The 14,429-nt window shown below is 41.1% G+C and overlaps 1 protein-coding gene across 1 annotated transcript in view; it reads right to left on the reverse strand.

The window, feature by feature from the left end:
- Window positions 1-1,784: 1,784 nt before the first annotated feature.
- The window catches only part of TPO (thyroid peroxidase), a 103,738-nt gene continuing 91,093 nt past the window's right edge, over window positions 1,785-14,429 (reverse strand). The window contains exon 13 of the mRNA XM_058287842.2: window positions 1,785-1,888. Within this exon, the coding sequence (XP_058143825.2) occupies window positions 1,785-1,888 (104 nt within the window). The remainder of the gene's footprint in view (window positions 1,889-14,429) is intronic.

A 14,429-nucleotide genomic window follows, 5' to 3' on the forward strand; every position in this document is an offset into this window, starting at 1 on the left:
GAAACTGGAGATAGTAGTAACTGCCTCATATGATTGATGTTCAAAGATTAAATGAGATAGTTCCTAAAAATTACAGAGTATAGAATCTGACACATAACTTCTATTATTATTATTAGCCCTCTATTCCCAGTTACTTTCTGAATTTTGGCATATGTTATTTTTGTTAGAAGTTATGAATCAGTCAAAAAATATATTGCTTACATATAACATATCAGATAGATTGTAAACTCAAGCGTTAAATAAATAAATCTGGGTCAGAAAAGCAACAATAGTTGGCAGAGACAGCCTTGCATTATAAAGGAATATGGGCACCTGACTTTATTACTGTATCGCAGCAAGTGGAGAAATATGACAAAGAGTTGACCATAGCTAAACTATGAGAAACATAGCTAGTTTCTCAAACACACACAAAGTCATTATAGCAATTATCAACTAAACCCTTAGGAACACAGCAGTGATTATAGGTGAGTTTCGATTGCTAAGGTTTAGAGTTTTGATTATTTTAAAACCAGTTCCCATCAGATGTAGACAATACATATAAAGAAGTTCGTTTTAAGGTCAAGCAGCGGGCATTTCTTAATGGGCTGAGAACTCACTAGAAACTGTGATGATATTTTAAAATGTTGAGTTTATTATATTACTGAGGTGATGAAAAAGCAAGTTAGAAAAATAATTCAAGAACAATGGATATAATTTTAAACTAATGCTCAGATGTGTGGTATTAAGTCACGCTATGAGAATTGTAGAATGAAGACAACTACAATAAATGTTTAATAGTAAACACAAAAAGTATATCTTGAAGGAAACATGGCAGATGGCTCAGAAGAGAAAATAGAAATCTGCTACTTTAGCTAGACTCTAGCAATTTAAGGAAAAGTCTAGAGGTATAAGAACATTACATATATACCTTGCAGGTGTGGGTGTGGGTGGGAGTGTGGGCCTTGGGGGACCCAACTGATTAAGGAATGGCTTCTTTTTTTTTTTTTTCTTTTAAGGAGGTACCTGGGATTGAACCCAGGATCTGGTACCATGGGTAGCAGGTGCTCAACCCCTGAGCTTCATCCACTCTTCAGCAATGGCTTCTTATATTTTATGCTGTTGTATTTCTTAATGCTTTCCATTGGAAACAAATGATTGATTTAAAAATGAAACCAAGGTCAAATAATTTGATTCGTTACACGTACAAGGTAAGAACTGGCAGCCAAGGAGTCAAGGCTGAGTTTCCACTAGGGCTGGAGCGATGCAGCCCGAGAGCCGCTCTCCAGAGAAACCCCTCCTGCAGCCCTCCCCAGCAGCGAACGCCATCACCAGGCAGCAACGTTCAGATTTGGGGTCTGAACGCTTACAGTGGTAGTGCCATATTTACCAGAAGTTCAGCTTTTCACTTCCGGGTCGTTCGCTCTGGAGGCGGGGCGGGGACAGGATCCGACTGCAGAATCAAACTTTTTTATCCACAGGTGACTTACTTTTTTTCCTCTGAGAAACCTAGACGTTGTTACGCCTAACAAGAGACCATTTCAGTACAACCATTTAGTATTCCCAAAGCACTGGGTGTCGCTGAGTCTCCGCCTCCCGAGCTCTGAGGCAAGCTAAGGGGGCTAACGATCACTCCATTCTCATTACGAAAGAACTAGAAGTTGTACAAAATGGCTCTGGAGATAAATGAGTCCCTGGAACCTATAATCTATACTGTCTTCAGAGAAATAAAGAAGCTTCATTAACGGCCTTGCCCGAAGGAGAGAAAATTGCCTCCTGACCAAGGTAACAACAGGAGAATGTGGGACTTACCACCTGCAAATCACCGTCCAGGTCAGCGCCGCCAGGCCGCCCACGAGCGCGGCGCCCAGGGCGATGGAGACTAAGGACGCCTTCGCGAGCCTTCCAGAATCTGGAGCACAGAAGGAGGACGGTGGTTAGAGGGGCAGGTCTCGGGGCCTGTGGGCGGCTCGGCGGTGGCAGCGCCGCCTGACCTCCGCCCGTACCCTCACGAGGGGATGGCCATCCTCTCTCACGCCACGGTGCCAGGCACCGAGGAGCTTCTATGTAACGGGGAAACAGCCGTGTAAACAGGTCTGTTCAGCTCTAAATGTGAGGTGGGTAGGGAGTGCATGCGGAGACTAGAGGGATGAGTTTTACTCTTGAAAGATGTTTGCCCTTTCCAGGTGACAAGTCTCGCTTAGGCTGCATTTGATCATCATTAGCAAGCAGCACAGCCATCTCGAAACCTGAGCACACTTCACCTACTGTGTCTGAGAGGAAAAATCTCTTTTCTGCCCAAACCAGTAAGTCAAATGACTACCTTTCAAGCCAGCCCCATTGAAGAGATCCTGGAAACCGTCAGAAAGCATTAGATGGGAAGAACGGTGGAGGCCGAGTGGGCGGTGGCTAGTGGGAAACGGTTAGTAGGATGTGTTGTAAGGCTCTGATATGGTCTCGTTGGTTGCGTTTTGCTTGCCGCTGAAGCAGTCTGAAAGTTAAACATTAGTTGAGGAGGCACAGCCTGACTCCTTGCAGTAGTTAGAGCATCCCATGGGGAAGCCGCAGAGATAATAGGCCAGCAGCTTTTGGAGCTACAGGCTAAGTTGTTACTGGCCCATTAGAGAAAGAAATTAAGCAGAGTTGACAGGAAAATGAGGAGCAGTTGGATCAGTGTCAGGCAGAGGAAAGGGGCTGCTCTAGGATTCTGGAACCCTAAGATCTGCAGTTTCTTGGTAATGTGACCTTCGAAAGGCCCTCTCCCACACCATTGTAAGGAGGGGGGAGGGAGGCTGAATAGATCATTTTTACTGCTCCCTTTAAGCTCTAGATTTCTATGATTCAGGTGAATAATGGCAATCTGGGACTCATGTGGCTTTGAATTCAAAGTCTTTCTGGTCACAACTTTATAATTAACTTTTAACTTTTTTTATTTAGATGGCCATTCCTTATGCACTTTTAAAAAATAGTGCTATACTTGTTAAATATATGTCCCTAAAACTTAAATCATTGGTCCGTTCATATGCCAGTTGAGCCCTGCATCTCAGCAGAGTTGCAATACCTACTCTCCATTTCACTGGACAACTAACAAGGAAATGACGATGGACAACATCTATCCCAAGGAACAGAGAGTGTCTGCAACACAAGTAAGATAGTTCCACCCATCTGCCCCATGGAATCTAAGCCCCCTCTCAATTAGAAACAGAATGGGCATCACCATCCCCAAATCCTCAAGATTGGGGAATGAACAATGGAATAAAGTGGACTTATTATTATTCTATTATAGACTTACTATTCTAGCATTGGAAGAACTTTTATCATTGATATGAAGGCAGTGGCCACCAGAGATTCTGAGGGGAGGGAGAGGAAAGAATAGGTATAATATAGGGACATTGGATTACAGGCCATTATATATTTTGTCATAACTTACAAAATTGTGCAGCACAGAGTGTAAACTATAATGTAAACGATTGTTCACAATTAGCAACAATGCTTCAGTATGGGTTCATCAATTATACAAATGTACCACAATAATTAAGGATGTTGTTCATGTGGGAAAGTGTGGGAAGGGGAAGGGGGCATATGGTAATCCCTATTTTTTTATGTAACATTTATGTAATCTAAAGCTTCTTTAAAAATAAAAAATAATTTTTAAAAAATCTGTGAAAAAAAATAGTGCTCATTTGAGGTTAATTGTGGTCATTAATGGTCAAGTCGAAATATAGTATAACCACCACCTATGAGCTGGGGGGATTCAAATATTGTTTCTCTCCATCCAGACTTCATCCAGTCTTCAGATTGCATGTCCAGATGCCTGCTGGCTGGCTCCACTTCAAACTCAAAATATTCAAATGGAGGCATCCTCTCCTGCACCTGGCCCCCTTTTCTTATGTGATTTATCTTTTGGGGGTACCACACTACCTTCGGAATAAGTCTAGAAAATTGAAAGTCACCTCTGACTCAAACTACTCTTTCACTTATGTCCAGATTCAGTTGTTACTGCTCCACCTTCCCATTCTAAGTCTAGCCACGGTGAGCTTCCATTTCTAGAACCAAACGTGAAAATCTCTTGTAGCTCTAAGTCTTTGCACATGAAATGCCATCTGTCTGAAGACTCCATCACCGCCTCTGCCTTTTCTCGGCCCAGATAACGCCTACCCACCTTGCTAGATTCGGCTTGCAGTCACCTAGAGTTGGAAGACTCTCCTCATCCCCACGACTGGGTTAAGTGCCATTTGCATATGCTTATGACACTACCATACCATTTGCCATGTTGTTTTATTTGCAAGCATGTCTCTTTACCTAACCAGACATGTAAGCCCAATCAGTGTAAGGACCATGCCTGTATTGTGTGTTGTTGCATTGCATTCCAGAGGCTACCACAGTTCTCCACACTCAGTAAATGTTTGTTGAAAAAAATGGATGAACAAATAAATCCTAATTTGATATCCTAAATATTTCTCTAAAACTATTCTTTTCACTGTTTACACCCTCATGATTTTTCTTCCTTTGTCAAACAGTTATCTCACTGGTCTTACATCTCCAGAGTTTTCTTTTATTCCACCTCTCTCACAGCCACTGAATAATCAATCTATTTATAACACAAACATGACCATATCATTGTCTTATTTAAAAACTGTAGAGAAAAAAAGTAGCTTGTTGGACATCCATCATTCACTCATCCTGTTTCCAGAAAGAAGCTGAGTTTATGCTTCGAGATCAGCCTTTCTCCCCTTCCCAGTTCCTTACGGTTTGGAGGAGGTGACTCCACACATGTATCTCACGCTGACCTGTGACCCCGCTGAGGCGATCAGGAGTCATATTCCCTTGGTGAAAGGGATTGGTTCAGGGCAGGCAGATGACCCAAGTCAAACCAGTGAGAGCAGCACAACCCGCAAAATTTAATTTTAGAATTTGTATTTCCTCTCTCAGGGAGGTGGCCTCTTCCTTTCCCACCAGATTTGATTCTGAGAGAATAAGAGCTTGAGATTTCTAAGGACCACCTGTGGACTCTGAAATAATCACAAAGGAAAACATCTGGCAGCAGGAACCCTGAGATGAAGAACCCAAGTTCTGGGGACAGAGTTGAGAATCTGAATGAAGCCAACATGAAATGAACAAAAGAGCCATCCAAGGGGGTAGTAAAATGCTCTACGTTTAGGCGAAAATGTGAAAAAGATGGAGTGGAGAAAAGAGAGGAAATATTTAGTGTCATAAACTCTAATTAACCTTTGCTTCAATTTTCTCTCTCATGACATTATCAGTTACATGTACTGATATATTTATTCGAGGTTAGGTTTAATGCCACTTGCTGCTTTGAGATTCCTGAGTGAGACAGACTCTTTCAAAATCTTTACATTTCCTAGAGGACAGTTTCAAAACTCATTGGCTCGGCTTTCCAGATTCTGCCTGGTCCTACCTCACCCGCCTGGTCTCCTGGCCTCACATGTCACTCAGCAATACCACGAAGGCCCCTGTGGTTCTCCACCCTCCAGCTCTTCTCACATTTCTGCCTCTTCTCGTATTTCTCCAGTGTCAGCAGTGCCCTTTCCCTTAATCACGAGGTTAATTCCTATGGCACCTTTGTGTTTCGGCTGGTGTGTCATCTCACAGGAAATCTCTGACTGCCTCCCATCTGGCTACACTCCTCACTAAATCAAATCCTCTTATCTATTTTATTCTATTTTTCTGCATTAGACAATGTGCTCCATAGAGATCAGTGTCCTTGCCTGATTCATCTGTCTTTCCCCACAGCCCAGCATAGGGCCAAGTACAGAGCAGCCATGTAGTAGCAGATGTCAAATAAATGAACAATTATCTCAAGACAGCTGGAGGACTATCTTGCTGTTGCTGTCTTTTCCTTATGCCATTTATCTTCCTGGTCTGACAGGCTTATCCTACATTTAGCCTGTTACTCTTTAAAGGCAGGGGCCAGCACTCAAAGTTCTGTAAATGGACACTATTCAATTTATAACTAATGTTTAATAAATATTAGGTCTCTTTGACAACCATCCCTCTCCTTCTCCTCCCCTTTAATCATGAGCAAAAAGCAGGTCTGCCCAATGACCCAGCAGTAGGCAACACTAATTTGAGAAGAGATAGGACAGAGAAAAGAAAGGAAACCTTAGAGGGCATCCATTTGTCAATTTTCACTTTGCTTCCAGTTTGTTTAAGTATATTTTCATTTGCCTGAGACTACTCTTCCAGGTACTCCTTCTAAATGCTTTATGTATTGACATACTTCCTCCACCCACCAGCCTTTTGAGGTAGGTGATACTATTGTCTCCACTTAGAAATGAGGAGATGGAGTTGCTGAGAGGTTAAATAAACTGCCTGAAGCCACACAGCGTGTATATGGCAATGCTGAGATTTCACCCAGGCAGATTTGGTCCCAGACCCCATCCATGGTGGTGCTCTTGACCTCCATGCCATGTGGGCTCCAGCACAGAAACGCGTGAGGATGCAGGTTCGATGAATGCACATTAGAGCATAGTTAATGTTAATGGAGTTTGCCCAAATTTCACGAGCACTTTTGTTGAGAAGAGTGTCATCCCTGTAAGGAGCTGACACATTCCAATAATTATATATCACTCAGTTGTACCAGTCCCTTATTCCAATCACTTCCAAATTCCAGCTGCTCATTTTTAAAGGAATGATAAACATGTTATTTTAGGACTAAGTCAAGCCGCACTCTCGCTGTGTTTTTCAAATTCATTAGAAAACGTACTGGGAGCCCCTGTGGAGCTTAATAAAAAGTTATAACAACAGCAGTGAGAAGCAGCACATCAAACACAGAGCAGCAGCCCAAGTAAAGAATGCCAAGTAGCAATCATGCCACTGCATAACTTAAGACTTTTATGTTATTTTATTTTATTTTTCTCAGGGGGGAGTAGCTTCATTAACCAGTTCATTCATTCAATATTTATTGAATGTAGGGGAGCAGATAAAACTCAAGTAGTTGAACGCCTGCTTCCCATGTAGGAGGTCCTGGGTTTGATCCCCAATACATCCTAAAAACAAAACAAACAAAAAAACCCACACCAGCTTTCATTGGGGAGCAGCTGTAGCTCAATGTGGAGCACCTGCTTCCCATGTATGAGGTCCTGGGTTCAATTCCCGGTACCCCCTAAAAAATATTTATTGAATGCCCATCAGGGGATGGGCACCAACCTAAGAATCAAGGACTCAAGGATGTGTATGATGGATGGGGTTGGCACCCTCAGGGAAAGACAGTGAGCATGATTTCACATGCAAAGAGTATTTGGAGGTGGGACATACAGAGAGCTTCAAGAGGGGACACCAGGGGATACCCTGGTGCAGGGAGTGGATAGGACAGGCCTTCTCTCACCAGTGATTCTATCTGAGCCTTGAAAGAAAAGCTGTTTAAAGGGAAAGAAATAAGGGGCAGGCAGGCCCTGTGGGGACTGATTGTATGGGAATTGTGAAGAACTAGTTGAATGAATAATGTGGCTAAAACACAGGGGAGAGTGACTGGGAGTGAGACTGGAGATGAGGCACAGTCTTGTGTGCCACAGAGAGAGCTCGAGCTTCATCACTGGGGCAAAGGAGTTCTCTTCTTTGATTCTCTGTTTTCTCATCTGTATAATAATAGTATTTCCCAATTATCAGGAAGGTTGAATGAGACAATGTTGGTAAATCATCACCTACCTGGCACGCTAACCACTCAGAAACTGGTGGCTGGTAATGTTTTCTCTCCCTGGAATCCACCGCATCTAACACAAGGCTAGGTACCTCTTCGAGAGTCAGTAAATATTGGTTGAATTGTTGCTTAGAAGAGTTCATACTGTCGGCTATTAGCAATGAAGTTTTATTTAACTGTTTATATCATATATATATCAATATCAAGGATTATCAAGAATGGGAAGCAGCCTAAAGGGTGGGAAAGGAGAAGAGAAAGATTCTGATATGGAACTAGGAAGGTACCAGACAAAAACTTTGTGTCCTCCACGCTTTGTCAAGGACTAGCCTTGACCTCTGCTTCCAACCACGCTCCTGTTTCTATTCACTGTGGCGAGAGGTCCTGAATTTTATTTTGTCACTCTGAAGGCTGAGTGATCACAGCAATTTTTCATCAAAAACTTAAGGCTTGCTATCCAGCAATGACAGAACTGGAGCGTTCAAGAGACAACACTCTGTCGTGCCTGCCTACTCTGTCAGTATTACATATTATTATTATTTACTGATTTTAAGCTACCAGAAGTGTAGTGATTGATGCTGGTGCAGGAGTAGGGCAGTCTTTCAACAGGAATACGCATGGCCAAAATGAACCATGACAATGAGCCTCACACACTGGGGATGCAGAAATGTAATCCTAGTCCCTAAATCCTGGATGAATATGGAAGTTCATGTGCGGGCAGTGATGCACTATAGAGTATGGTACCGGAGTCGATGGACCTGAGACTGAATCCCAACTTTCTCAGTATGGCCTTAGAAAAATTACTTAACCCTTCAGCCTCTCAGAGTCCTCATATGAAAAGTGATTATAAATACACCTGATCAAAGACCTAAAATGAGGATGAGGTGGAATGATTGTAGATATGTGGCTCTTGTCTTTGTCAATAGAAGATCACTATGGTTGTACTATCGTCAACCCTTGACTAGGAGATATTCATCCTCTCTCTGGAATTGCTCTAATTTGCAACTGAAGTTGATAGTTTAGGAAGAAAGCATACCGCAGAGGGACAAGGAAAGAAGTGGTGACAGCCTGGCCTGTCAGATCAGCCTTGGTGATCAGTGGATGGTTGAGCTTCCCAGGTGCACACCTTTATATCCAAAGTTTTAATTTTTAAAAAAGTAGATAATGATGGTAAAATATAATCTGCCTACTTTTTACTTATTCAGGCTATTTCCTCTTCAGGAATTTTATAAATGCAGCCAAGTAATGATACAGGCATGTTTCTATATACAGACTGGTTCTCTAGGTAAGTAGCTGATTGTAAGCTGAAATAAAAGTGAATTCACTGAAGAAAGTGTTGAAAGTAAAACAAAAGCTACAATTTTCAACAATTTCCAAACCAGGAGTTTTTTTTCCCCTCTTCTTAAAACCCCAGATTAAAAAAAAAAATTACATTTGAAGTTAATTGGAGTAGAAACTAAGTAAAGTCAGTCAATGTTTGCAGGTCAATGTGCCTATTGAGAACTGCAGTGGAGAAAACATGACAGCTCTTGGCTTCACAGCCTCTTCCAAAGTGTGAGAGAGAAGACAGGAAGCAAACAAACAAACAAACAAAAAAGGAAATCCACCTTCCAGAGCATGGCATAAAACTGAGCTAATGAGAATGACTGCCAGTTTGGGTATCCTTCTCTCCCACAAGGTTTCTGCAGTAGAGTTTTAGATGTGCCCTAAGAGGAGAACATCACTGCACACTGTAAAGCCTCAGGTCAACGAGCCAGGCTAAGAACCAGCAACAGATCTGGAAGCACAGTGAGTAATGGATGGGGGAAGACTGAGGGCACGAGGGCTGAGCTTAAGAGAAAGGCCTCATGGGAGACGGGCTTGAGCTGCCCTGAGAGAGGTAGAACTCATTGGGGAGAAAACTGTCTTTGATGCACCCAGGCCTACGCTGAACCCTGCTTGTTTGCTTGCTACGTGATACTGAGCAGGCTACTTCACTTGTCTGAGCTGTAGTTTACTCATATACAAAATAAGTCTACTAATTCTGACCGCCTGGAGCTGCTGCAAGGCAAAGGTCACATGTCAAGTGCCTAGCCCTGCTTACTAAGCATCTGTGAAGGAAGGCCAGGACTTAGAGACACGGGGGAGAGGGCATTCCAAGTGAGAGAACTATCATAAGCAGAGATGTGGCTGTGGAAGAATATGTTTCAATCCAAGAAACAAGTTTGGTTCTAGGGTTTATAGAAGTAATAATTGAAATGTGAAATTGGAGATATTTATGAAGATAATAATTCTGACAATGAAAAAACTTAAAGCAAGACATTGGTGTCCAAATATTGGAAGTCAGTTTGTGTAATTTGTACTTTTATATAGGGGCTTTCAAAAAATGTTTTATTTCAAAGATTGAAAATGACATTATGAACCCTATAGTGTAGTGTTTACTACACTAGTAATAAAAACAAGGAACTGACTTACTAAACATTGATTCATTTCTTCCCTTCACTCCTAGGAACTTTTTCTGGATGCCACCTTCCTCTCCTTTGACCTTGACTTGAGAATGATCCCAAAGTCAAAACTCTGATTGGTACAGATAGAGTTAATGATTTTATAGAAAAACGCACACAACACAATTGTCCTTTCACCACAAGATAAATTTGCCAACCAAGGAAGCATAATTATTATTCTGATTCCAAAGAAGCCCAATTCTTCTATTATTACCTTTGGTCTCACCAAATTAAGTCCATCAGTTTAAATCATAGACACAAATAGCTTATCATGACAGTAGAATGGAACTGAAAGATGGGGCAAAAGAACTTACTAAGATAAGTTCATCATTTATCCCTTTGGGAACAGAAAAGTTACCTGACTTTTTCTCATTGACTTTCTCACGCTAAAAGTAATGAAATGAAAAGTTGGGACTTAAAAATAACCCAAATAAGAGTCACTTCGTTTCACATTATAATTGATTAACCTCTACTGAGAAGGTATATAAAGTTTTAGGGGAAGCATTTTTTTATGATATATTGTTTTTCTGGGGGACAGAGTTCAACATTTAGAGAGAGCTCCTATAGCTGAAAACTGAGCAAAACACTGGGGAGAGGAAGCAGAAAGGAAATAATGACTTTTAGTCCAATAGTAGTAATGAAAGTTTTTCTGGGGCTTCTTAGAGTCATGTCATAGAATGTTACAGAAATATTTTTAAAAATAAACATTTCTGGGACTATTGTGATAGCAAAAGTAGAACGCAGATGTTAATGTCCTACCTGGTCCACCTTGGGAGGTTTCTGAATGGACTTTGTTGGCTCTATAATGATAAATGCAGAAGCTGCCCTGAATTTCCTTCTGTAAATGTTTGTAGCATTGCCAACTGGCTACCTGGCCAATTTGCATTTGAATGGTTATTTTAGACATTAAATATATGACTTCAAGGTCTGCAGTTTTCTATAGTTTTCTATAATCAGGAGTAGTCTGGTTTCCAATAAAGAGACTTCAAATGTTCAAATAGAGCAAAACTGTGAATCAGACTAGGGGCTGATAAAACAATAGGCTTGAGAAAGGAGAAAATACTTACAGAGAGGGAACAAAGGAAACGTTTGTGACAAAGGAAATGGGGCTCAGCAGCCCAAGGCCCGGAGTAGAACTGGAGAATAGCATTACAACAGAAGTCATAGGAGAAAACTGGAAAGCTTGAGGACTGAGAAGGAACAGGCACAGGATGAAACACAAAGGACAGATTTGAGCAGGACCCATCCTGTGGCACTAGAAAAAGCAGTCATGCATTCAGAGAAGTCTGGTTTTTTAAAGAAGCCATGCTCACATCGGCAACAGTCCTTGGCGTTTCGTGGAAGCAGGTCACATTGCTATGTGGACACTGGCTGTAGGAGTCAGAAGTCAGAGGACCTGGGTTTTAGGCCTGTCCTCTTTTTACTAGTTTTGTGTTCTTGAGCCAGGACAATTACATTCTCTGAAACTTTCTTTACAAGAGGGCAGGTCGACTTTCACTGCTTTTTAAAAATTTTAATTTTTTATTGTACTAACAAAGATGCAGCACAAAATTTCCCATTGTAGCCCAATTCAAATGTACAATTCAGGAGTATTATTCGTATTCACAACGTTGAGTTATCGTCACTGGCATCCATTACCCAAAAGAAGCAAACTTCATGGAAACTTTCCTTACTTTTATCCTAGGACTGCTATGGGACTTAATAACACAGAAGTTGCATGAGCTGGGTTATTGTTTTGTACCTTCCTGTTATTGTCATAATTCTTGGTTGACTCAGAAATTTTCCCCTTTCGATTTCACAGAGGCGTTGTGCAGGTCAAAGAAAATAATCCACGGGGAAATACTTGGAAAAATCCAAAGCACTAAACCCATATATTATTTTGAATGCAATGCATTTATTTTTTGCTTTGCTTATAGTTAAATAATGTTTGAAGCAGTTTGCACTGAAAGAACAGGTTCCTAAAATCAGAATCCATTAAAATCAGGGACAAATATAAAAGCCAATTAGCATGAGAGCAGGGAAATTTTGCTGGCAAAACAAGTCTAAATAAAATTTATATTATCATCATTTTTATTATTTAATTATAAAGACATGTTGGGCAGAAGGACTTTTATAAGACGTGATAAACATTGCTGGTCCAAATCTATGGATTTATTCCAGAATAAAGTGGCTATAATACTTTATTTTTGCCTCTAAAGAGACAGAAAATAGGATTTCTAAATCCTATCCACAAGCTTCCCTTTAGCTTTTTTAATTAATTTGCATGAATGTTTTATTATAACTGTCTCACACAAAATGTTACATTAAAAAATGTCGGAGATTTCCATATGCCCCACTTCCCCCGCTTCCCCCCAACTTCTTTCATTAGTGAGGTACATTCATTGCAATTGATGGATACATTTTGCAGCACTGCTACACTGCATGGAATATAGTTTACATTGTAGTTGACACTCTCTCCCAGTCCATTCAGTAGGTTATGGCAGGATATATAATGTCCTGCATCTGTCCCTGCAATATCATTCAGGACAATTCCAAGTCCTGAAAAATGCCCCCATATCACACCTCCTTCCTATATTTTTAATGTAACATTTTCTGTGATCTATGTATTTTAAAAAAATAAAAAATATATATATTTAAAGAAAATACAAGGTGCCTCAGTGGAGCATGGAATTAGACTAGATACAAAAGAGGAGACTACTGCCACATGTCTTTCAAAGCCTTCCACTCTTCTCCAATCTCTAATTCTCCCTCCATCCCCTTACTTGGCACAGATGGCCCTGCCCGTGACATATCAGTGCACTTGAATGCACTGGAAGGGAACTACCGCATCTTCTCAATTGTGATCCTGCAAACCTGTCTAACACGTCGATGCAATCTGACTTCTGTACCTGTTGGTACAGCGGGGGATCTGACCGCACTGTGCAAGGTGAAGGCCGTCTGCGATTATACTTCATCAGGAACATTAATTGTTGTTTAATGCTTCCCTCTTGCATATATCCAACCTCCCAAATGGTTATGGGTTTTAGTTTTAAACCCACTTAAGTTTCTCTCTATAATTACACATCCAAATCATGATCTTCGTCCTAAACCCAGTTGGGTTCCACACATCACCTAGCTCAGGGAATGGCTTCGCCGTCAAACCCATTACTCAAGGTGGTATCTTTGACATTGCCCTGTTCCTTATCCCTCATGTCCAATCACAAAGAATACCTATCTATTTCGAAATATTTCATGAAAGTGTCCTTTTTTTCATACTTACCATCTCTCTAGTCCCTGGTACCATAATCCCTTGATGAGCACTATTGCTATACTTGGTCTCAATCCACACTACCTTCCAGGTAAGCTCTGAAATCATACGGGATCATGTCACTCCCCCACTTTCCAATAACCAAACATGTAGGTGGAGTTTTACTGCTATTAATATAAAGAAAAAAGTCCTTAATTGGGACTAAAGTGTCTGCTTGACATTGCTCTTATTAACTTACTTCTCCACCTCATCTAGTAAAATGCTTTATATTTATCCACACTAATTTCTGGAACTTCCTCTTTTTTTCTTAAATGTTTGGTATCTTCCTCTTATCTGTCATGTGCCTTCTTGCCACTGGGCCTTTGCACCTACTATGTATACCCTTTGCCTGAAGCAGCCAGTCATACCCTTCCATACTGCTCATCTTTTAGAACTCAGCTCAAGTCTCCCTTCCTGAAGGAAGCTTTTTCTCAGCATTTGACACAGGTCAGTTCTCTTTTTTAACGGCACTTGCAGCAACATGCTCTCCTTACCAGAGGTGTTCCATTTTACATTTGTTGACATCGTTATTAATGCCTTGCTTCCCTATTAGACTCTAAATTCCATGCAGGGTAGACTATATAGTTTTTACTCACCTTTCCAATTCCACGGCCTATTGTCTGGTATATAATAAATGCTTAATAAATATTTTTTGATTGGGGAAATATAGTAGAGTCGTCAAGACCTCAGATTCTGGAGCTGCAGTTGAGTTACAAAGCCCAGAGTTGCAGGGCCTGCAACTAAGTAGCTACGTGATCTCTGACAAATCATTTAACCTCTGTCTCCTGGTATCCACTTAGGTAAAATGGGGATTAAAAATAGTGTTTACCTGATTGGAATAATTAAATGGGGGAATTAAATTAGTCAAATGTTTAGAACAGTGCCCCAAGGCTAGGGGACACTCAATAGACTGTGGTGACGGTAATGGTGCTTGAGGCTGACGAGTGACCCTGAATCAGAATAGAGAACAGAGCCATGCAGGGAAGAAGTAGAGAGCTGACTATTGCAGAGGCTATGCAAGGGGAGG

The sequence above is a fragment of the Dasypus novemcinctus genome, chromosome 25 (assembly GCF_030445035.2).
Source record: "Dasypus novemcinctus isolate mDasNov1 chromosome 25, mDasNov1.1.hap2, whole genome shotgun sequence".
Lineage (NCBI taxonomy): Eukaryota > Metazoa > Chordata > Mammalia > Cingulata > Dasypodidae > Dasypus > Dasypus novemcinctus.